We start from the raw sequence: 26,021 nt of genomic DNA on the forward strand, positions 1-26,021 counted from the left end.
GACTTAAAGAAACAGAGCGAGAATGTGTTGTTGGAAAAGCGCAGCAGGTCAGGCAGCATCCAAGGAACAGGAGAATCGACATTTGGGATTTGACTGAGACAAGGTGGGGGGAGGGGAAATGAGGAAACTGGAGAAATCTGAGTTCATTCTGGAACAGTAGACTTAAAGACTTAAAGAAACAGCCTACAGCTTCACTAGATACCAAACAGTCCTGGGTTCCTATTTGGTTGCAGGACTACCCCTCATGCAACTACAGGAATAACTCCAGCAGAGTTGCTAATGGAGAGAAGACTCTACACCAAGTTAAATCTGATCTTCCTGGACCTGGGGTGAGGAGGGTGAAAAGCCATCAGGAACTCCAATGCCAGACACAAGACTCTGCTAAGCAAGAGTTTACTTCAGTATTGAGGTTTAGTGTATGAACCATGGAATGTCCATGCATGGGTTGACGTGAGAATTGGTCCAGTTCAAAGGTCCTGAACAAGCACGTGGACCATACAAAAGCTGCAACCTTGCAAATGGTGCAGGAGCAAAAGTTCCTTGACACCCTTTCCGATTGTCCGGAACCTGAGTTTTCTCCCTCTCCCACAGCATTGAAGATACCTTGGAATCTGTGATAGACACAGCAGTTATCGCCATCTCACTGCCTTTGCCACCTGAAGAAGTAAATGAATCTTTCGAAGACCCACCAGGCACAAGAGGTGAGCTACTGTGCGTTACATGCCACCACTATCAGAGACAGAGTTGGGGGAACCTGACCTGATGCTAAAATGCCGCAGGAGGAGCTATAAAAAAAGAAGTGGCCTAAGTCCTCAGACTCCGAGAGGGAGGGATATCGTGATTGTAGCTAGGTTAGCCAGGTGGACCATATAGAAAATGAGTTCCCTGATTGGGGTTGTTAATCAGGTACATTCAGGGAGTCCTAGGAGAAAGTGAGGACTGCAGATGCTGGAGATCAGAGCTTAAAAATGTGTTGCTGGAAAAGCGCAGCAGGTCAGGCAGCATTAAAGGAGCAGGAGAATCGACGTTTCGGGCATAAGCCCTTCTTCAGGAATCATTCAGGGAGTCCTGTCCAACAGATAAAAACAGGAGTGTCAGACACCCTGTACTGAGAGAGCTGGATCAGTGTTAAGGACTCTCCATACATAAATAAAGGGAGATTTGGTGGCTGCCTTTGTGGACTTATTTCAGTAAGAGGTTGAAAGACGACCTTATAGAGGTTTATAAAACATAGATAAGGTGAGCAGCAAAGGTCTTTTTCCTAGGGTAGGGGAGTTCAAAATACTTTTAAGGTGAGAGGGAAAAAGATTTAAAACGGACCTGAAGGGCAAGCTTTTTACACAGAGGGGCATAGCTTTAAATTAGGGGGTGGTAGGTATAGGACAGATGTTAGGGGTAGGATCTTTACTCAGCGAGTCGTGAGTTCATGGAATGCCCTGCCAGTAGCAGTGGTGGACTCTCCCTCTTTATTGGCATTTAAACGGGCATTGGATAGGCATATGGAGGATAGTGGGCTAGTGTAGGTTAGGTGTGCTTGGATCGGCGCAACATCGAGGGCCAAAGGGCCTGTACTGCGCTGTATTCTTCTATGTTCTATGTTGTATGTGGGAATGAACTGCCAGACAAAGTAGTAGATGCAGCTATAATTGCAACATTTAAAAGACATTTTGATAGGTACATGAATGGGAAAGGTTCAGAGGGATATGAGTGAAGCGCAGGCAAGTGGGACTAGTTTAGTTTGGGAAACTTAGTTGGCATGGACGAGTTGTGAAGGGGCTGTTTTCATGCTGTATGACTCTATTAATTTGGATAAGTGCAAATTATTGTATTTTTGGTGAAACCAAACACAGGCAGGACTTCACAATTAACAATAGGGCCTTGGGTAGTGGTGTGGAACAGAGAGACTCTTAAAGGTTGCGGTACATAATTCTTTGAAGTTTGAAGGAAAGATAGATTATGAACGCAAACTAGCACAGAATATAAAAACAGGTAGGAAAAATTTTTATAAATGGAAAAGGGAGGCTAAAGTGAAAATAAGTCTCTTGCAGGATGAGAATGGAGAATTAATATTGGGATATGCTACAACGGCTGAGGCCTTGAATAACTATTTTGTGTCAGTGTTCACAGTGTCTAACATGCCAAAGAATTATGCTAGGCATACGATGGGAGGTGAGGACCTCAATTCAATTGTTATCACGAAAGGGGTAGTGTTGAGCAAATGTGAGGGTCTAAAGGTAGATAAGTCCCCTGGTCCTGTTTAAATGTGTCCCAGGATGCTGAAAGAAATGGCAGAAGTTATAGTCGATGTGTTGGTGGTAATTTACCAAAATTCACTGGACTCCGGACAAGTCCCGGCAGACTGGAAGACAGCGAATGTCATTCCTCTATTTAAAAAAGGGTGTAGGCGAAAGACAGGCCAGTTAGCTTAACATCTGTAGTCGGGAAAATGCTGTAGGCTATCACTTAAGAAGAAATAATGAGACATCTGGATGGAAAGGGTTCCATCAGGCAGGCGCAGCATTGATTCAGGAAGGGAACATTGTGATGCCAAATTTACTGGAGTTCTTTGAGGATGGAACAAGTGCGATGGACAGAGGGGAGCAGGTGAACGTATACTTAGATTTCCTGAAGATGTTCCATAACGTACCGCACAAAAGACTCATCCATAAGATGCATGGAGTTACAGTGAATATACTAGCATGGGTAGAGAATTGGTTAACCAATAGAAAGGAGAGAGTTTGGGATAAATGGGTATTTATCTGATTGGAGATCAGTGATGAGTGGGGTGCCACAGGGGTCATAGGGTCATAGAGATGTACAGCACAGAAACAGACCCTTCGGTCCAACTCGTCCATGCCGACCAGATATCCCAACCCAATCTAGTCCCACCTGCCAGAACCCAGCCCATATCCCTCCAAACCCTTCCTATTCATATACCCACCCAGATGCCTTTCAAATGTTGCAATTGTACTAGCCTCTTCAACTTCCTCTGGCCGCCCATTCCTCACACGCACCACCCTCTATGTGAAAAAGCTGCCCCTTAGATGTCTTTTTGTATCTTTCCTCTCTCACCCTAAAACTATGCTCTCTGTTTCTGGACGCCCCCATCCCAGGGAAAAGACATTGTCTGTTTATCATATCCGTGCCCCTCATGATTTTATAAAATAAACCTCTATAAGTTCACCCCTCACCCTCCAATACATCTGTTTAAATGTATAATTTTAATAAGTCTGCTATTTAAACAAACTAGATTAGATTACTTACAGTGTGGAAACAGGCCCTTCGGCCCAACAAGTCCACACCGACCCGCCGAAGCGCAACCCAACTAGACCCATTCCCCTACCCCTTCACCTAACAGTAAAGGCAATTTAGCATGGCCAATTCACCTAACCTGCACATTTTTGGACTGTGGGAGGAAACCGGAGCAGCCGGAGGAAACCCACGCAGACAAGGGGAGAATGTACAAACTCCACACAGTCAGGTGCCTGAGGTGGGAATTGAACCACCATAGCATCTCTGGCGCTATGAAGCAGCAGTGCTAACCACTGTGCCACCGTGCCACCCAAACTAATCTTTGCATTCTACAAATTACAGGGTCAGTGTTGGGCCCACAGCTGTTCATGACATATATAAATGATGTGGAAGCAGAGGCCGAGTGTAACGTTTCCAAGTTTGCTAATGGCACTCAATTGAGTGGAAAGGCAAACTGTGCAGAGGATGTGGAGGGTCTGCAGAGAAAGAGAGTACAATGTTGGTAAATGTGAGGTTATCCACTTTGGAAGTAAAAGTAGTAGGTCAGAATATTATTCAAATGGTGAGAGATTGCAGCATGCTGTTGTGAAGAGGGACTTAGGAGTGCTCATATATGAATTGCTAAAAGTTGACTTGCAGATGCAACAGATAATCAGAAAGGCAATTGGAATATTGCTCGAGGGATTGAATTTAAGAGCAGGGATGCTCTGCTGCAATTGTACAAGGTGTTGGTGAGGCCGCACCTAGAGTATTGTGCACAATTGTTGATCTCCTTACTTGAGGAAGGATATACTGACTTTGGAGGTGGTGTATAGGAGGTTCACCAGGTTCATTCTGGAGATGAGGGGGTTATACTATGAGGAGAAGTTTAACCACCTGGGAATGTACTCACTAAAGTTTAGAAGAACTAGAGAAGATCTTACAGAAACATATAAAATTGTGAAAAGATAAGTTAGAGGCAGGCAAGTTGTTTCCGCTGTTAGGTGAGCCTCGGACTGGGGACATGGCCTCAAGATTAGAGGAAGTAGATTTCGGACTGCTAAAGGAGGAACTGCTTTTCCCAGAGAATAGTGAATTAATGGAATTCTTTGCCCAAGGAAGCAGTAGAGGCAGCTTCATTAAATATATTCAAGACACAGTTGGATGGGTTTTTGCATGGTAGGGGAATTAAGAGTTATGGGAATATTGCAGGTAGGAGGAGCTGAGACGATGGTTAGATCAGCCATGATCTTAATGTATGGTGGAGCAGGATCAACAGGCCAAATGGCCTCCTCCTGCCTCTATTACTATGAAACTATCACATATTGATCAGCCATTTAAGAGGGTATTTCACACACTTGCTTTCATTGCCCAGGTATTTGAGTATAGGAGTTGGGACGTTATGTTGAGGTTGTACAGGACGTTGGTGAGGCCTCTCCCATTCTGGTCACCATGTTATACAAAAGGTATTAAGATGGAGAGGGTTCAGAAAAGATTTACCAGGGTATTGCCAGGAATGGAGGGTTTGAGTTTTTAGGAGAGGTTGTATAGGCTGAGACTTTTTTCACTGGGACAAAGGAGGTTGAAAGGTGACCTTATAGAGATTTATAAAATCATGAAGGATATAGAAAAAGTGTTTTTTCCCGAGGGTGGGGAATTTCAAGATGAGGGGACATATTTTTAAGGAGAAAGATTTAAAATGGACATGAGGGACAATTTTTTACACAGAGCTTATGTGTAAACTGCCAGAAGAAGTTGTGGATGCGGGTACAGTTACAACATTTAAAAGACATTCAAAAGATAAGTACACGAATAAGAAATGTTTAGAGAGATACGTGCCAAACGAAGGCAGTTGGCATTAATTTAGTTTGGGATTATGGTTGGCAGGGACTGGTGGACCAAAGGATCTGTTTCTGTGCTATATGACCCTATGACTCTTGGAACATAGGAATAGGCCACAAAGTCCATCAATCCTGCTCCACCATTCAGTAATATTATGGCTTATCTATGTCCCAACTCCAAATGCCTGCCTTGGGTAGATATCTCTTGATAACCCTGCTTAATAAAATTTTGTCTATCTCAGATTTAAATTTAACAATTGAATTAGCATCAACTGCCATTTGAGAAAGAGAGTTCCAAGCTTCCACTACTCTTTGCATGTCAAAGTGCTTTCTAACATCTCACCTGAATGCTCTGGCCCCAATTCCTAGACAGTTCCCCTGGTTCCAGAATCTTCAACCAATGGAATTAGTTTAGCTTTATCTATCTTATCCTGAAGAAGGGCTAATGCCCGAAACGTCGATTCTCCTGTTCCCTAGATGCTGCCTGACCTGCTGCGCTTTTCCAGCAACACATTTCCATCTCTGATCTCCAGCATCTGCAGACCTCACTTTCTCCTCTATCTTGTCTTTCCCTGTTAATATCCTGAAGAACTTCATTAGATTACCCCTTAACCTTCTAAATTCTAGAGAATAAAGTTTAATCTTTTCTCATAACTTAACCCATGAAGTCCCGGTATCATCCTTGTAAACCTGTGTTGAACTTCCTCCAGGGCCAAAACATCCTTTCTGAGGTTTGTTGCCCAGATCTGTCCCCACAACCCTAAGTGGAGTCTAACTAGAGTTTTGTATAACGGCAACATAATAATCCTATACTCCAATCCTGTAGATATGAAGGCCAGTGTTAGCTTTATTGACGATTTTGCATTGTTCAAAGCATTTTAAAGGACTATGCCCCTGAACCTCCAAATCACGTTGAACGTCCATTTTATTTAACTTTGTGCCTTCTAAAATATACCCTAATGTGTTTACAAGATGATTAGGGGGTTAGATAGGGTTGACAGTGTGAACCTTTTCCCGCGTCTGGAGTCGGGTATTACAAGAGGGCATAGCTTTAAATTAAGGGGGGGTAGATATAGGACTGAAGTTAGGGGTAGGTTCTTCACTTAGCGAGTCGTAAGTTCATGGAATGCCCTGCCAGTAGCAGTGGTGGACTCTCCCTCTTTATGGGCATTTAAGCGGGCATTGGATAGGTATATGGAGGATAGTGGGTTAGTATAGGTTAGGTGGGCTTGGATCGGCGCAACATCGAGGGCCAAAGGGCCTGTACTGCGCTGTATTCTTCTATGTTCTATGTATCCTTTTTCCGTCCAAATCTCATTTGCTCACATTATAATCTATTTGCCACAGCTTTGTCCATTCTATCACTTAATCTGTCAATATCCTGGTATCATTTTATGCTATCTTCAACACTGTTTATAATACTGCCCAGTTTTGTACCATAAGCAAATATTTAAATTTGACTTTTTATACCATTATCCAAGCTGTTAATTGTGAATAATTGAGGCCCTGACACAGATCCCTGGCAATTTGAGTACATACCCCATTATTCCAACTCTCAATTTTCTGCTACTTAACCAACTTCCTACTCACATCAGTGAAACATTTGACCTCAATTCAGCAGGGTTCCACCTTAGCTAACAGTCTTTTGAATGGGACTTAGCGAGAAATCTCCTGCACGTCCATATAAAGAACATCCATTGTTTACCAACTTTGTCTCCTCTTCAAAAATCTCTATGATGTTTGTCAAGCATGGCTTACCCTTCATGAATCCATGCTCACTCAAGCTGATTATATGAAATTTTTCTAAGTGACCTGTTAATCTATCTTTGATTTTAGACTCCAACAATTTCCCCACCACAAATGTTAGACTAACTGATATATAATTCCCTGGTTTCTCTCTGTCACTATACTTAAAGAGCAGAGTGATATGAACACATTTCCTAGCCAGAGGTACACCTCCGGAGAACTCTGAAAGATTATGGTTAGTGCATTCGGCAATGTGCTCTCCTACCTTCTTTAACACCTGTGGGTTGAAACCGTCAGGTCCTGGGCATGTATTACTATTTAGTTCCATTAATTTCTCCACTATTGGTAATTTACTTAAGCTAATTTTATTTAGATCCTGACCCTGATTCTCTCTTAATTTCCTTGGAACTTCTTGCAAGCTCTCAGCCTTTTCTGCTGTGAATACTGAAGCAAAATAATTGTTCAGCGTGTCTACCATTTCTCCATGATCACTGACAATATCCCCTGTCTCAGCCTTCAGTGGGCCAATAGTACTCTTATCTTTTATGTAACTATAAAATCTCTTATTGTGTTTTATGTCCCTTGCAAGTTTCCTTTCATAATCCTTTAAATGCTCTTATAAGCTGCTTTGTAGCCCTCTGTTGGTATTTGTCCCATACTGCACGATCTGTACTGTTTTTTGCAATTTTATAAGCCATTTCTGTTCATTTGATGCTATACTTTACCTCCTTAGATGTCCACACCTGTTTTCAGACGTAGAGCGTTCCTTTCTCATGGGTACAAGCTGAAAAGCATTACATGTTTCTTTGAACACCCTCACTGTTCCTTGGTTGTTTACCTATTAGCAGAGCTTCCCAGTTTACTGTGGACAATCCCTGCCTCGTCCCTTTCGATCTGCCTTACTTAAATTCAAACTTCTGGTATCTGATCTTTGCTTAACTCTTACCAACACTACATGAAACTCAATCATGTTATGATCATTATTTGACAAATACTCATGAGCAAATAGTTCACTAATTAAATCAGATTAATTGCTCAATACTCGATCCCATATTGCTTGTCTTCTTGACACATCCAAGACATATTGCCGTAGAAAACTATACTGATTACACTTGAGAAATTCACAATTTATGGCAGGTGTTTATGTTAAGATTAAAATCCCCCATTAATACTACTCTGCCTTTGCTACATAGTTCATCTAATGTCAGTATTTATACAATCTAACATTTAGATTAGATTAGATTACATTACAGTGTGGAAACAGGCCCTTCGGCCCAACAAGTCCACACCGACCCGCCGAAGCGAAACCCACCCATACCCCTACATTTACCCCTTACCTAACACTACGGGCAATTTAGCATGGCCAATTCACCTGACCCTGCACATCTTTTGGACTGTGGGAGGAAACCGGAGCACCCGGAGGAAACCCACGCAGACACGGGGAGAACGTGCAAACTCCACACAGTCAGTCGCCTGAGGCGGGAATTGACCCGGGTCTCAGGCGCTGTGAGGCAGCAGTGCTAACCACTGTGCCACCGTGCCGCCCACAACTACAGTTGACTTCTGATCAACTACCATGTGCTCTACATATCATATCTTTTGTGATTTTAGTTCCTTTACAATTCCTCAGTTCCATCTATAAAGTCTCCACTGGGAGCTTTTCTCTCATCCTGCCTCACCATAAAAGATACTGCTTGTAATCAGGAATGCTACTCCATATCTCTGTCATTTTCTCTATCCCACCTGTAAACCTTATAACCCAGTATGTTTAGTTCTCAGTCCTGATCATTCTGCAGCCATGTATCTATAATGTTTACATAGTTTACATAATTTACAATTTGAATCTGTGCCTGCGCCTCATTTAATTTGTTCCTTATAGTCTGTGCATTTGTATAAAGAATTATAATTTTGGCTGTACATTCTATTTTGTCCTTCAGCATCTTTTTATTACTTCTTCCTGTGTCTCACTCAGTACACATTTTATAGTCCCACCTTGTTCATTAAACTGGCCCTGCTTGTTCAGTCTATTAACCTCAACTTCTTACATGCTGACTTGTTGCTCTGGTTCCCAGCTCCTGCCATACTATTTAATCCTTGCTGAGTTGCACAGCGAACCTCCCCACAGTGTATGTTGGTGCCCCTCCAGTTTAGGTGCAACCTGTCAGTTTTATTTACAAGTCACACCTGTCCTGGAAGAGATCCCAAAGAACCAGATATCTGAATCCCTCTCTCCGACACCAGCTCTTTTGCAACATATTCAACTCTACTAACTTCCTATTCTGGATCACTGGCACTGTAGCATGGGAGGAATCTCAAGATTATAACTCTAGAAGTTGTGCTTTTTAACTTTCTGCCTAACTCCCTAAATTCCTTTTATAGGACCTCATCACCCTGCCGACATCATTCGTTCCAATATGGATCACAACCATTGGCTGCTCACCCACCCCTTTCAGAATATGCTGTGCCTGCTCAGAGATGCCCTTGCCTCTGACACCAGGGAGGCAACACACCATTCTGGACTCTCACTGTGGCCATAGAAACACCTATCTGTGCCCCTGATTACACAATCCCTGAATACCACTGCTTGCTTGCACTTTGACCTTCTGTTCTGCCACCATTCTGACTACTGCTGCTGCTGTCCCCTGATAGGCTGTCCCTCTGACAATGTATGTATAAATAATAGTGAGCAGAAAGGGGCCAGAGATAGAATATTGAGAAGATGATGGTGAGCTGCCTTCTTGAACTGCTGCAGACTATGTGCTGTAGATTGACCCACAATTCCCTTAGGGAGGGAATTCCAGGATTTTGATCCAGTGCAATGGAAGGAAAGGGTGATATATTTCCAAGTTAGGATGGTGAGTGGTTTAAAGGAGAAGTTGCAGATGGTGGAGTTCCCATGTATCCCTAGCCTCTGACATGCAATTGTAGCCACTATGTTTATGTAGAGTCACATGATAACAGACCTTCAACCTGTCAAAGTTTCCTAAACTACACTAGTCCCACTTGCCTGTATTTGGCCCATATGCCTCTAAACCTTTTCTATTTGTGTATCTATTGAAATGTCCTTTAAAAGTTGTAATTGTACCTGCATCTACCTCTAGCAGTTCATTCCACATATGAGCCACCTACTGCATAAAAAAGTTGCCCCTCAGGTCCCTTATAAATCTTTCTCCTCTCACCTTAAAAATATTTGATGAGCCCAGTGAACTCCTGGTAACCCCAGGATATTGATAGAACATAGAACATAGAAAAGTACAGCACAGAACAGGCCTTTTGGCCCATGATGTTGTGCCAAGGATTAATCCTAATGTAAAATAAAATAACTTAACCTACACACCCCTCAATTCACTGCTGTCCATGTGTATGTCCAGCAGTTGCTTAAATGTCCCCATTGACTCTGCTTCCACCACCACTGCTAGCAATGCATTCCACGCATTCACAACTCTTTGCTTAAAGAACCTTCCTCTGACGTCCCCTCAATACCTTTCTCCTAATATCTTAAAACTATGACCCCTTGTGCCAGTCAGTCCTACCTGGGGAAACGTCTCTGGCTATTGACGCTATCCATGTCTCTCATTGCCTTGTATACCTCGATCAGGACACCCCTCTTCCTCCTTCTCTTCAGAGAGAAAAGTCCGAGCTTATTCAACCTTTCTTCATAAGGCAAGCCCTCCAGTCCAGGCAGCATCCTGGTAAACCTTCTTTGTACCCTTTCCAAAGCCTCTGTATCTTTCCGAAAGTAGGGCAACCAGAACTGGACACAATATTCCAAGTGTGGTCTCACCAGGGACTTGTAGAGCTGTAGTAAAGCCTGGCAGCTATTAAACTCGACCACCCCCCTGTTAATGAAAGCCAAAACACCATATGCTTTCTTAACAACCCTATTCACTTGGGTGGCAACTTTGAGGGATCTATATACTTGAACACTGTTCCTCCACACTGCCAAGAATCCTGTCTTTAATCCTATATTCAGCATTTGAGTTCAACCTTGCAAAATGCATCACTTCGCATTTATCCAGGTTGAACTCCGTCTGCCATTTCTCAGTCCAGTTCTGCATCCTGTCCACGTTGCGCTGCAGCCTGTGATAGCCCTCGATACTATCAATGGCACCCCAATCTTTGTGTCATCTGCAAATTTACTGACCTAACCCTCAACATCCTTATCCAAATCATTTATAAAAACTACAAAGAGCAGAGGCCCAAGAACAGAGCCCTGCGGGACCCCACTCAACACTGACCTCCAGGCAGAATATTTTCCATCTACAACCACCCTCTGCCTTCTGTCAACCAGCCAATTCTGAATCCAGATAGCCAAATCGCCCTGTATCCCACAATTCCTGACTTTACGAATGAGCCTACGATGGGGAACCTTATCAAATGCCTTGATGAAGTCCATATACACCACATCCACTGCTCAACTGTCATGAACCTGTCTTGTCACCTCCTCAAAGAACTCAATAAGATTTGTGAGGCATGACCTACCCCTCACAAAGCCATGCTGACTGCCTTTAATCACAGTATGCTTTTCCAAATAGCCATAAATCCTATCCCTAACAATTCTTTCCAAAACCTTGCTGAGATAAGACTGACAGTGGAGTGGAATGCCAGGCCAGGTAGTGGAGTGTGAGGCCAGGTAGCCTTAGGAGCTATGCCCAGTCCTGCACTCCATTGCCCAACTTATTAGTCCCTAGGACAAATGGCATGGTGACATTCCAAGTTTCCCCTCCTCATAAGGGGAAAGGGTGGTGCCAGGAGGAGGATCCACACAAAAGCTCATCTGTGTTTTCCATTCAGGGCATTGTAGAAGTGCTCAATATCTAGCTTACCAGACACAAGCTGACTCCATGAAAGGGGAGTTATATTAATATGGAGTGAAAGGGAGAGATAGAAGCAAACGATTTGAAGGCACGTTGGTAGCATGGTAAAAAAGGTTCTACTTCAACCTCTAGGCAGCGTATTCCATGCCCTAACTACTTGCTATGTAAAAAAGCTTTATGTTAAACCACCCTTGTTTCATTTGAACCTCGGTAAATCTATCTATAAATCTAATTCTTTTTTCTTTTATTAGTGGGAACAGCTTCGCCCTATTCACTGTCTCCAGCCCGCTCATGATTTTGAAAACCTCGATGAAATCTCCTCTCGGCTTCCAATTAGAATAGAACATAGAACAATACAGCGCAGAACAGGCCCTTCGGCCCTCCATGTTGCGCCGACCCATGAAGTATTCTCAGCTCGTCCCCTTACAATATCTCAACATCATCCATGTGCTCATCCAAGGATTGTTTAAATCTTCCTAATGTGGCTAAGTTAACTACATTGGCAGGTAGGGCATTCCATGCCCTTATCACTCTGGTAAAGAACCTGCCTCTGACATTTGTCTTAAATCTATCACCCCTCAATTTGTAGTTTTGCCCCCTCAGACAAGCTGATGTCATCATCCTAGGAAAAAGACTTTCACTGTCTACCCTATCTAATCCTCTGATCATCTTGTATGTCTCTATCAAATCCCCTCTTAGCTTTCTTCTTTGCAATGAGAACAGACCCCTGTTTCTAAGCTTTTCCTCATAAGACCTTTCCTCCAGGCCAGGTAACATCCTCGTAAATCTCCTCTGCTCCTTTTCCAATGCTTCAACATCCTTCCCGAAATATGGCAACCAGAACTGTACACAATATTCCAAGTGTGGCCGCACTAGCATTTTGTCTAGTTGCAGCATAATATTGCAGCTCTGGAATTCAATCCCTCTATCAATGAAACCTAACACACCGTATGCCTTCTTAACTGCACTATCAACCTGGGTGGTAACTTTCAGGGATCTGTGTACATGGAGTCCAAGATCCCTCTGCACAGCCACACTATCAAGAATCTTTCCATTGACCCAGTACTCTGCCTTCCTGTTATTCTTCCCAAAGTGCATCACCTCACATTTAGCTGCATTGAACTCCATTTGCCACCTCTCCGACCAATCCTGCAGTTTATCAAAGTCCCCCTGCAATTTATAACATTCTTCCAAACGATCCTCTACTCCACCGACTTTAGTGTCATCTGCAAATTTACTAATCCATCCACCTATGCCTGCATCTAAGTCATTTATAAAAATGACAAACAGTAGTGGTCCCAAAACAGATCCTTGTGGCACACCACTAGTAACTGGACTCCAAGCTGAATATTTTCCATCAACCACTACTATTTTCCATCAGCCAGTTTCTAATCCAAACTGCTAAATCAACCTCAATCCATGCCTCTGCATTTTCTCCAACCGCCTACTATGTGGAACCTTACCAAAGGCTTTATTGAAGTCCATGTATACCACGTCAACTGTCCTACCCTCATCCACATGCTTGGTCACCTTCTCAAAAAACTCAATGAGGTTTGTGAGACATGACCTGCCCTTGACGAAACCATGTTAACTATCTGAAATCAAATTGTTGCGTGTTAGATGATTATAAATCTCATCTCTTATAATCCTTTCCAAAACCTTCTCTACAAAAGAAGGAAGGTTCACAGGTCTATAATTACCTGGGTCATCTCTACTGCCCTTCTTGAACAAGGGCACCATATTTACAATCCTGGTACTAAACCTGTCGACAATGATGACTCAAATATCAAAGCCAAAAACTCTGCTATCTCCTCTCTAGCTTTCCAGAGAATCCTTGGATAGATCCCATCTGGCCCAGGGGACTTGTCCACTTTTACTCCTTCTAGAATTGATAACACCTGTTCGTAACTAACCTCGATCCTTTCTAGTCTAATATCTCATACCTCATTCTTCTCCTCTACAATATTCTCCTTTTCCTGAGTGAAAACCAATGAGAATTGTTCATTTAGAACCTCTCCGATCTCCACAGGGTCTACCTTTAACTTCCCACTTCTGTCTTTGACTGGCCCTATTCCTACCCGAGTCATCCTTTTATTCCTCACATACCTATAGAAAGCTTTAGGGTTCTCCTTTATTCTATTTGCTAAAGACTGCTCATGTCTGCTCTTTGCTCTTCTTAACTGTCTCTTTAAATCCTTCCTAGCTGATCTGTAACTCTCCATCGCCTCATCTGAACCATCTTGCCTCACCAACACATAACTCCGCTTCTTCTGCTTAACAAGAGATGCAATTTCTGTAGTAAACCATGGTTCCCTTACCTTATTGCTTCCTCCCTGCCTGACAGGGACATACCTATCAAGGACACACACTATCTGTTCCTTAAACCAGCTCCATATTTCCATTGTCTGCATCCCCTGCATTTTGCTACCCCATTCTATGCATACTAATTCTTGCCAAGGGCATTATAATTGCCCTTGCCCCATCGATAACTCTTGACCTATGGCATGTACCTCTCCCTTTCCATTGCTAAACTAAATGTAACTGAATTATTGTCATTGTCTCCAAAGTGCTCACCTACAACTAAATCAAACACCTGGTCTGGTTCATTACCAAGCACCAAATCCAGTGTGGCCTCCCCTCTTGTCGACCCTTCGACATACTGTGTCAGGAAACCCTCTTGTACACATTGGACAAAAACTGATCCATCTGACATACTAGAGTTATAGCATTTCCAGTCAAAGTCCCCCATAATGACCATCCTGTTCCTTTCACTCCTGCCCAGAATAATTTTGCCAATCCTCTCTTCCACCTCTCTGGATTTCTGTGGAGGCCTATAAAAAAACTCCAAGCAGTGTGACCTCTCCTGTCCTGTTCCTAACCTCAGCCCACACTACCTCAGTAGACGGGTCCTCGTCAAAAAGTCTTTCAGCCACCGTTATACTATCCTTGACAAACAAGGCCAGCCTCCCCCTCTTTTACTGCCTTGCCTGTTCTTAATGAAAGATCTGATCCTGATGGCATTTATCCTAGGATTCTCTGGGAAGCAAGGGAGGAGATTGCAGAGCCATTGGCCTTGATTTTTATGTCCTCTTTGTCTACAGGAGTATCTTCTATGTTCTATGTTCTATCTAAACCCTGGAAAATGCAACATTCATTCCTCACCCTGCTCTATCCATGTCTCAGAAATGGCCACAACATCGAAGTCCTAGATGCATGCTGCAAGCTCACCTACCTTATTTCGGATACACTTCAAACCAGCACCTGGGAGGAAACACACCAGCTGTGAGTCTCATTCGTTCCCAACAAACGTTCTATCTCACCCTTTAACTATTGAGTCCCCAATGACTAACACTCTTCTATTTGCTAAAGACTGCTCATGATTAGATTTGATTAGATTACCTACAGTGTGGAAACAGGCCATTTGACCCAACAAGTCCACACTGACCGTCCGAAGAGCGACCCACCCCGGGGCAGCACAGTGGCTCACTGGTTAACACTGCTGCATCATAGCACCAGGGTCCCAGGTTCAGTTCCAGCCTCGGGCGACTGTCTATGTTGAGTTTGCACATTCTCCCCGTGTCTGCGTGGGTTTCCTCTGGGTGCTCCAATTTCCTCCCACAATCCAAAGATGTGCAGGTCAGGTGAATTGGCCATGCTAAATTACCCATAGTGTTAGGTGCATTAGTCAGAGGGAAATGGGTCTGGGAGGTTTACTCTTCGGAGGTTCGGTGTGGACTGGTTGGGCCGAAGGGCCTGCTTCCACACTGTAGGGAATCTAATCTAAATTACCAAAAAGATGTGAATGCTTTGGAGACGGTGCAGATATGGAAAGTGAAGAGAGGTTGAGTAGGTTTTCATTAGAGAAAAGAAGATTGAGGGAGGACCTGATTGAGGTCTACAAAATCATGAAGGGTATAGACAGGGTAGATAGAGATAAGCTTTTTCCCAGGGGGAAGGATTGAATAACGAGAGGTCGCACTTTCAAGGCTGAAAGGTTTCAAGGGGATACATGCGGCAAATACTTTACACAGAGGGTAATAGGTGCCTGGAATGCATTGCCAGCAGAGGTAGTAGAGGCAGGCACGGTAGAATCATTTAAGATGCATCTGGCCAGATGCATGAATAGGTGGGGAGTAGAGGAATACAGATGCTTAGGAATTGAGAGACAGGTTTAGACAGTGGATTTGGAGGGCCGAAGGTCCTGTTCCTGGGCTGTAAATTTTCTTTGTTCTTTGTAAAACCAGACAACCTAAGGTTCTTGTCTTCGGATCTTCCTGTGTCTTCTTTTCTCCTTGTTAGGAATTTCTGTGTCACAGATTACTGATTGAGAAGGTACTTTCAAGAGAGATGTTTTTGAAGCAGTCTGGTACATGCTAGGATTGGCAGTTCTCCTCTCAACTATTCAATTTCACCCAGTTTTATACCCCAGAGCATCAGATTGTGTTATTGGCTTTTAAGATCGTCAATATACTCAATTCAAACTTGATTGGAAATTGGTATTTTTTTCAGGGTATAATTTAAACTGATTGGCCGAATTCAAATTTGTTTTTGTCTCTAGGCCACTCAGCGAGTGCTGTTTGTTCTTAATTAAAATGTTACTTTGTAACTTCTCCAGCATTCGGTGTAATTGCCAAGTCCTTCACTCTCTTAAAGGTACACCCATATCTTCATAACCTATGACAGTGTGAAGGGGTGGGAAGGGGAATTGGTGAATGGAGTTCTGAATATCTAAATCTTTTTTTAATTTCACTCATTCTGCATTCGGGGAAAAGAACAGAGAGTTGTCAAATGTCAGCAGTGAGTTAATTGGTTGGCAATTTAGGAACTCTCCCTAAATCAGGCTATAGGTTTAGACAGTAGATTTGGATCAGCTCAGACTTGGAGGGCCGAAGGGCCTATTCCTGGGCTGTAAATTTTCTTTGTTCTTTGCTCTTAAATCACAGTTATTTTACAAGTGCGAAATTATTTCGGGATAAAGACAGCTAGTAAGACTAAGGAAGCTTAAATTATTGGTAGACAAGGATAGCTGAATAGAATGCATGTGCTGTCACATCTGGGGAGTCACAGCCCATACCATTGTCCATGATGACCATGTGAGATCCCAACTGAGGCAACATGAGTTCTTTGTTTTGGAGCTTGTGCAGCAGCTGGAGACACTGTGGCACATCCATGAGACTGTGAGGTGTGAGGATAGCACCACAGCTGCAGGGACTGGCGGAAGGAAGGGAATAGGTGAGCAATAGACAGTCTAAAAAGAAACATGGAAATAATCAGTTTGTAAATTTGCAAATTACACAAAAATTGGTGGTACAGTGAACATTGACCACTTGGGTCAATGGGCTGTGGCATGGCAGATAGAGTTTAATTTGAATAAATGTGAGGTATTGCATTTGGTAATACAAACAAAGACAGGGCTTATACAATTCATGGTTGGACCCTGGGTAGTGTTGTAGAGCAAGAGACCGAGAAGTTCAGGTACATAATTCTTTGAAATTTGCGTCATAGATAGACAGGGTGCTTAAGACAGCATTTATCACACTTGTCTTCATTGCTCATACTTTTGAGTATAGGAGTTGGGACATCATTTTGAGGTTGTACAAAATGTTGCTGAGGCCTCTTCTGGAGTACTGTATGCAGGTTCTGGTCACTCTGCTATGGGAAGGATATTATTAAACTGGAGAGGGTTCAGAAAAGATTTGGTTGCCAGGAATGGAGAGATACAAAAATAGACTGGAAAAACTGGGGCCTTTTTTACTGGAGCGTTGGAGGTTGAGGAGTGACCTTATTGAGCTTTATAAAATCATGAAGGGTATAGGTAAAGTGAATGCCAAGGGACTTTTCCCAACAATGGGGGACCATAAGACCATAAGACAGTTCAAAACTAGGAAGCATATTTTTAAGCAGAGAGGGAAAATATTTAAAAAGGACATGAGCGGCAGCTTTATTACATAGAGAGTGGTTCGTGTGTGGAATGAACTGCCAGAGAAAGTGGTAGATGGAGGTACAGTTACAACTTTTAAAAGACATTTGGATAAGTTCATGAATAGGAAAGGTTTAATGAGATATGAGCTAAATGCATGCAGGTGGGACTAGTTTAGTTTGGGAACATAGTCGGAATGGACTAGTTGTTATGAAGAGTGTTTTTGTGCTGTATGACTCTTCTATTAGTGCAGCCCTCACCTGAGGTCCTGCTCATAAATCGATTTTATGTTCTGAAAGCTGAGGAGGGCAGTGAACCAGGCGTCTGATACAAGGAGCAGCCTGACTATAGAGGAGGGGAAAAAGAAGGAAGCAGGAGTGAAAGTGCTTCAGTTAGGGGTACATGTGACTCTGGGAGAGTGTTCTCTCCCTGGTGCCAAGGTCTGGGATATCACTGAATGGTTGCTGGGCATGCTGAAGGGAAGGCTGATAACTTAGAGGTTGTGGTGCACATTGGTATCAACAATACAGATTAAATGGGGGATGATGTTTTGCATCAAACTTTCAGGAAGTTAGGCAGTAGGTTAAGAAGTAGGGCCTCAGGGATCCAAGGTGGCGGCAATCTAAGAAGATCGCACTGCGGAGTTCCGCATCGCAGCACATGCGGGACGAACCTTTAACCTGTCCATCGCAATATCTTGGGACTCCAGAAAGATCATGGAGTCCCAAGGACTACCTGCATTTCCAGCCATCCAGAAATGCCGAAAAAGGAATAAGGACCATCTGAGGCCGGATCTGCAGTCAGCCTGCAGAGTCCTCAGAGTCGCTCACTTTCCAGGGCCTGGTGAATGAGCTCACGAAATCTCGCGAGATGCTGGGGAAATAGATTAAAGAGAAGCTGGCTGCAATCTCTCTCATGCTGCAGAAGCATGAGCAGCAGCTGTGAGACCTGGAAAAGTGGATGGATGAGGTGGAGCAGAGGGTCACAGTGGTGGAAGCTGATGCCGGTTCATCCTAGGATAGGATCCAAGCCCTGGAGATGCAGGTCTGTAATTTGCACAACCAAGTGGATGATCTTGAGAACGGGCAGTAGAAAAAAACAATGGATCATCGCTCTGCCTGAGGGTAAGAAGGTGAGCGGCCTGCGGAATTTGGCTGCCAAAATTCCTTGACTTGGAGGCTGGCATTAGAGGATTGAAGATAGGTCTCACTGGGTTGCAGCGCTGAAATCGGGTCTGGGTCAATGCCCTCGTACTCTCCTGGTGCGGTTTCGTCATTACCAGGATAAGAGTGCAGGGGAAGGATCCGAAGGCCCTAATTTACGAGGGCTCTAAGATCATATTCTTTTAGGACTTCTCAGTGGTGGTGATCCAGAAATGAAAATCTTACGACGGTGTCAAGAGAAGACTGAGGGAGCTTATGATTCAGTACTTCCTGAGATATCCAGCGATGCACCAGAACATCTCAGATGAATCCATACATCTCTTTGACACGTCGGAGAAGGCAAGAGACTTTGTTGACAAATTAACCTAATTTGAACAATTTTAGTATGTATAAATAGTGTTGGTTGGGTATGTCTTTATTGTTTTGTAAAAGAAATGGAGGAATTCCGGTTGGAGCTTTATCTTTTTTTTCCCTCTATTGATAATAATTTGGTTTAAAAATGTCTGGCAGTGGTTGAGATGTACATTTTCAATTTCTAAGTTAGGATATACCAAAGGATGGGTTGGGTATTTTTTCCCCCTTTTTTAAAAAAGATTTTTAAAAATTCATATTGGTATTCTATGGGGCGTTTATTCTTTTCCGCTTGTGTTTATGGTGCGGCTCTAGCTGGGAGAAGTGAAGGTGGCTGGAATGGTTAGATGCCTACTTATGGGCAATTTGGGATGGACAGTTACCCCCTTTGGGCAAGGGGTGAGTTCCCTTCCTTAGCGCTGTTGGCGCTTTATATGTTGGGTTTTTTTGGTTTTTTATTGTTTTTAATTTCCAATAGTTTTGTAGGTTTGTTAAATGTAGTGGTTTTAGTTTATGTGTTTTTTTGTGGTGGATCATGTGACACTAAGGCTCAGCGGTTTTTGTGGTTTGGGTTCCTTCTCTGGAATTTGAATGTTATTGCAGAAGGTTATGGCTATTGATTTGATTAATTGGTGTACCTAGAATATCAAGGGAAGTCAGTCATCAGTTAAGACGAAGGAGGTACTCTTGAGTCTTAGAAAGGAGAAGATGGACATTGCTTTGTTACAGGAGACACAGTTGGATGACAAGGAACATCTGAAATTACAGCAGAATGGCTTTGACTGAGTTTATTTTTCATAATTTAATACCAGAAGTAGGAGAGTGGCTATATTGGTTAGGAAGAATCTCCCATTTAAATTACTAGAGTGTGTTAAAGTCACACATGGGAGGTTTGTAATTCTTAAACCCTTAATAAATGGGGAAGAAAATGGTGTTTTAAATGTTTATTACCCTCCAGTTCATCCCCTTAAATTTTTGGTAGACGTTTTTTCTAAACTGATAAGTCTCAAGTCCCGGCACACAGGGGGAGACTTTAACTGTCGTGTGGATCCCACAGTAGACAGGTTGCCCAAAGGCCCCCCAATACCCTCTGTACAAACTAAACAGTTAGTGAGTCTGTGTGGGGAGTTAGGGTTGGTGAACGTCTGGAGGCGTCTCCACCCTACAGGCAGGGATTTTACGTTTTTCTCCAATCCACACAGATGTCACACGAGGATTGATATTTTTCTGAGCCCTGCGGTAACCCTGGATTTGGTGGTATCTTGTACGATTGGTAATATTACCATCTCTGATCATGCTCTAGTGTACCTTATGGTTAAGATTAAGGATGTTACAGTGGGTTTGAGGTACTGGTGAATGGATCCCTTTATCCTCAAGGATAATAAGTTTGTGGAGTATTTCTCTAGGGCATTTAGGGTGTTCCTAGACATCAGCTTAGTAGGTTGGTACCTCATCTGTCCTCTGGGAAACTGCCAAAGCCTATGCTAGTGGGTTAGTTATTTCATATTCCGCCAGTAGGAAGCAACAGAAGGGTGAGCAGCATCTCCTTGAAGCATGGTTGAAGGCAGCCGAGAAGGCCTACTTTGACAGACCCTCATTGGTCAGATTACAGAGGATTACAGCACTGCGGTCTGCACTAAATTCCATGCTCACACAGATGGCAAAGCAAAGGTTATATGAGCATGGTGACAGGCCAGGCAAATACTTAGCGTATCTCGCCAGAAAAAAGGAGTTCCCGGTGATTAGTGAAGGGTCATAGAGTCATAGAGATGTACAGCATGGAAACAGACCTTTTGTCCAACTTGTCCATGCCGACCAGATATCCCAACCCAATCTAGTCCCACCTACCAGCACCCGGCCCATATCCCTCCAAACCCTTCCTAATCATATACCCATCCAAATGCTTCTTAAATGTTGCAATTGTACCAGCCTCCACCACTTCCTCTGGCAGCTCATTCCATACACCCAGAATTGCACGCAATATTCCAACTGTGGCCTAACCAATGTCCTGTACAGCCACAACATGACCTCCCAACTTCTGTATTCAATACTCTGACCAATAAAGGAAAGCATACCAAACGCCTTTTTCACTATCCAATCTATCTGTGACTCCACTTTCAAGGAGCTATGAACCTGCACTCCAAGGTCTCTTTATTTAGCAACACTCTCTAGGACCTATCATTAAGTGTATAAGTCCTGCTAAGATTTGCTTTCTGGGAACCTAACATGTGATTCTAAAAAGATTGATATGGCATTCCAGAGATTTTACTCTAAGTTATACGAATCCGAGGATTGTGAGGAGGGGCAGGCCAAAATGGAATCTTTTTTTAAGGATCTGAAGCTCCCGGGTGTGACTCACGAACAACAGTCCTTTCTCAATACCCCGTTACCAGAGCAAGAAGTACAGGAGGCAGCTTTAGAGTGGAAAGGCGCCAGGTCCTGATGGACCTCCCAGTGAATTCTATAAGGAATTTATAAGTATACTGTCAGGCCCGATGCTCAATATGTTTAATGATTCATACAGTCATGATTGTCTCCCACCATCTCTGAGAGAGGCTAATATTTCACTTATCCTTAAAAAAGGGACAAACCTGGAAGACTGTGCTTCGTACAGACCCATCTCGCTCTTAAATGTGAACTTTAAAATCCTCTGTAAGACTCTCGCATTAAGGCTGGAGACTGTGTCACCTTTTATTATTAAAGAGGATCAGACGGGCTTCATAAAGGGTCACAGATCCTCCAATAATGTTAGGAGGCTGCTTAGTGTAATTCAAGCATGTCAGCCACAGTCAATACAGGGATTGGTGATTTCTCTAGACGCAGGGAAGGCATTTGACCAAATGGAGTGGCCATACCTTTTCTATACTCTGGAGCGGTTTGGTTTGAGCAAAGTCTTCATAAGATGGATAAAGGTTCTCTATGGTGGCCCTCTTGCAGCGACCATCACCAACGGGGTATGATCAAGCAATTTTAATATTTTTAGGGGCAGCTGGCAGGGCTGTTCCCTTTCACCATTGCTTTTTATGTTGGTGATTGAACCATTGGTGGAGGCTATTCGTGGGGATCCCAATATACCAGCTCCAGGAATGATGTCAAAATTACTTAAGATTTCATTTTATGTAGATGATGTCCTAATTTTTTTGACAAATCCAACAGTTCAGTGTTGGATTTGTCCAGTCTCCCAATGATTGGGTCGGATAGCGCTTATTAAGATGAATATTCTCCCCCGTTTGCTGTACCCTATATGGATGCTCCCCCGATTCAGGAGGCTGAATGGCTGGTTCAGCTCCTTTGGTTCAGCCTGATACAATGCATTCACGCATTTGGTGCTTTTTCGAGGTACAAGATTAACTTTACGAAATCAGAGGTTATGCTTATGCGTGGTCTTACGAAGGAGCTAGGTTTTGAGAGTGACTATAGATTCCCATTTAGGTGGTCACAGGAGGGTTTTGTGTATTTGGGCATATTCATTACTCCATTTCTGGATCGGATGTTCAAAGCCAATTTTATCCAATTATTTGATAAAATTAAACAAGACCTTCGAAGATGGGAGGCACTTCCAGTCTCCCAATGATTGGGTCGGATAGCGCTTATTAAGATGAATATTCTCCCCCATTTGCTGTACACTATATGGATGCTCCCCCGATTTTCAATAAGTAAACATTCAGGAGGCTGAATGGCTGGTTCAGCTCCTTTATTTGGCATCGTAAGTGGTCCCTCTTCAAATTAGCTAAACTGCAACTGCCTCACAGAATAGGAGGAGTAGACCTTCACGGACATTAAAAATTACCAATTAAGCTCTCTTTTGTCCTACGAGAGTGATTGGGTTTGTGGACATCCTCTTTTAATATGGCTAGATATCGAAGCATCCCAGGCGAGGTGCCCCCTTATCAGTTTGCTGTTTTTGGACAAAATGAGGACAGTTAGAGAATATTGCCATGATCCAATAGTTATCAATACTGTTAAAGCATGGAGGGCAATTCAGTAGAGGGAAGGCAATATTGGCAAGACACCTTTGTTTACCCCTTTAGTGGGTATGCTGGGTTTTCAACCAGGGATGATAGATTCAGGATTTAAACATTGGGCAGCTAGAGGTGTTTCTTGCATAGGTGATTTGTTTGAGGGAGACGTAACTATGTCCTTTGGTCAGTTAGTATGGAAGTACAAGTTATCTAATAGAGACTTCTTTTTTTCTCAAGTTAGGGATTTTATTAAAAAAAAAGACCACCCTTTTGACTGATCCCTGCAAATCCGACATAGAGAGAGGGGGGCTAAGGGCTAAGAGTACACTTTCTGTCAGTACTTTAGATCCTCAACTGGGGGGTGCCCACTCAGATGAGTTTGATCTACTCTGCAGGAGAGAGAGCTGAGTGTTGAAGTCTCCTCAGAGGCATGGGAAGATATTTGGGAAAATGCAAGGAAGATATCAATTTGCAATAAAACTCATGCTTTACAGTTGAAGATTCTCCACATGTCCACTTGGCTCCAGACCGTTTGTCAAAATTTAAACCGGGGTATCTTCAACATGTCCCACGTGCAAGGTTTGTACAGGCACTCTTACCCATTGTCTTTGGTCTTGCAATAGGCTTCAAACATATTGGAATGCTGTGGCAGGTGCAATGGAGAGGATTTGAGGTGTAAGGGTGGAGAAGGACCCTATCTCTCTCTCTTTGGGCCTGCCCACTCATATTGGAATGCTGTGGCAGGTGCAATGGAGAGAATTTGGGGTGTTAGGGTGGAGAAGGACCCTACCTCTCTCTTTTTGGGCCTGCCCACTGTATTTCCTGCAAACGCACATAAGAAAAAACTTTTCAATATTCTCATGTTCTGTGCGAGAGAGAATATCTTGCTAGGTTGGATATCTGAAAACCTCCCAGGCCTGTCGAGTTGGCGGAAGATTGTTATGGAGCATATTCCCTTGATTTTCTCACAAATATGGTACACCACAAAACTGAAAATCTTTACAAGAATGGCAGCTGTTTTTGGAATACCTTGACACAGATTTATTTGCCGCATTAACAAGGGCTTTTATATAGCTGTAACAATTGTGTTTCACGAGTCCAATATCCAGGGAGGAGGAATTGTGAATGTATGAGCGTTTTGTTTGGCTGGGCTGAGTTATGACTATTTATTAGTTTGTTGTTGGTTATTTATTTATTTAGTTAAATAGCCAGTTTGATTTTTTTAAATTCTATACTTTTCTATATATGTTGATACATTTGTATATGACGGTGGGTTGGAGTTATTTTTTACTTGGGTTTTTTTCTGTACTGTTTTGAATTGTATTATATTGTATTTGTTGTGATATTTAAAAATCTATATTTTCAGTACAAGTATATTTTTTAAAAAAGCAGGGCCTCGAAGGTTGTAATCACATGATAGGTACCAGTGCCACATAGTGATGAGCACAGAAATAGGAGAATAGAGCAGATAAATGTGTGGCTCAAGACTTGGTGTAGGAGGGAGGATTTTAGATTTCTGGATCATTGATACCATTTCTGGGGAAGATAGGACCTCACAAGTAGGATAGTCAGCACCTGAACCAAAATGGGACTGACATCTTTGTGGGAGAGCTTGTTAGTGCTGTTGGGAGTAGTTTAAACTGGTTCAACAGGGGCAGGGGACATAGTGAGCTAGATCAATAGCAATATGCTATAAATTAGAAAAGAAACCAAGTCATGTTGTGCCACAAGGATGTAAGGCAAGGCTGGATGGCCTCTATTTTAATGTCAGGATTATTAGATGTAAAACAGATGAGTTAAGGGGTTTGATTGGCACATGGAATTGCGATATTGGTGCCATCACAAAGACATGATTGAGGGAAGGACAGAGAAGAGCTTTTTATGCCAACATGTACATGGTCCTACAAGGGACAGTTAGTGCTGAACCTAATTTTGGGAAATGAAGCCAGGCAGGTATTTGAGGTAATAGTAGGGGAGCAACCACAACACCATACATTTTATGTTTGTTATGGAAAAATGAAAGGCGGTCTGCAAAATGGGTTTTGGATTATGGGAAGGCAGATTTTATTAAAATAACACAGGAGATGGCCAAAATAAACTTGGTCATCTACAGCAGAATAGTGGGAGATGCTCAAAAAGATACTGAGGGGAGTACAGGTCAAACATGTTCCCTTTAAGAGGAAATGTTGAAGCAATAGGCCCAGAGAACCCTGGATGTCTAGGTCCTTACCGGGTCCTTAAGGGGGAGAGGGAGAAGCCCGAAGTCGTGGTCCACATTGGCACCAACGACATAGGTAGGAAGAGGGCTGAGGATGTTAGACAGGCTTTCAGGGAGCTAGGTTGGAAGCTCAGAGTTAGAACAAACAGAGTTGTTGTCTCTGGTTTGTTACCCGTGCCACGTGATAGAGAGTCGAGGAATAGGGAGAGAGAACAGTTAAATGCGTGGCTACAGGGATGGTGCAGGAGGGAGGGATTCCGGGATTTGGATAACTGGGGTTCTTTCTGGGGAAGGTGGGACCATTTAAACAGGATGGTCTACACCTGAACCTAAGGGGCACCAGTATCCTTGTTGGGAGGTTTGCTAGTGCTCTTGGGGGGGGTTTAAACTAACTCTGCAGGGACATGGGAACCCAGACTGTAGCTTTAGGGTGCAGAACCTGGAGTGTAGGGAGGTTAGGAACATGGCATCAATCTCAAAGGAGGGTGCCTGTAAACAGGAAAGTGGCTTGAAGTGTGTATACTTCAATGCAAGAAGTATACGAAATAAGGTAGGTGAACTTGCAGCGTGGGTTGGTACCTGGGACTTCGATGTTGTAGCTATTACGGAGACATGGGTAGAACAGGGACAGGATTGGCTGTTACAGGTTCCAGGGTTTAAATGTTTTAGTAGAGTCAGAGGTGGGGGTAAAAGAGGGGGACGTGTGGCATTACTTGTCAAAGATAGTATTACAGCTGTGGAAAGGACGATGAATGAAGACTCGCCATCTGAG

The 26,021-nt window shown here is 43.1% G+C and overlaps 1 protein-coding gene across 9 annotated transcripts in view; it reads left to right on the top strand.

Annotated features, from left to right (window-relative positions):
- The window catches only part of ankdd1a (ankyrin repeat and death domain containing 1A), a 294,535-nt gene that overhangs the window by 247,269 nt on the left and 21,245 nt on the right, over positions 1–26,021 (top strand). The window contains exons 15-16 of one of the 9 annotated variants that reach the window (XR_006309520.1): positions 592–701; positions 11,887–11,961. The exons of 7 other annotated variants lie outside the window; for them this stretch is intronic. Coding sequence is in view for 1 of the 2 variants with exons in the window: in XM_043677679.1 (XP_043533614.1) it covers positions 11,887–11,930 (44 nt within the window). In the remaining variant the exon portion in view is untranslated. Of the gene's footprint in view, positions 1–591; positions 702–11,886; positions 12,012–26,021 lie in introns of those variants that run through there. One more of the 9 variants, XM_043677679.1, reaches the window with a different exon arrangement.

This window comes from Chiloscyllium plagiosum, chromosome 36, assembly GCF_004010195.1.
Source record: "Chiloscyllium plagiosum isolate BGI_BamShark_2017 chromosome 36, ASM401019v2, whole genome shotgun sequence".
NCBI classification, from domain to species: Eukaryota; Metazoa; Chordata; class Chondrichthyes; order Orectolobiformes; family Hemiscylliidae; genus Chiloscyllium; species Chiloscyllium plagiosum.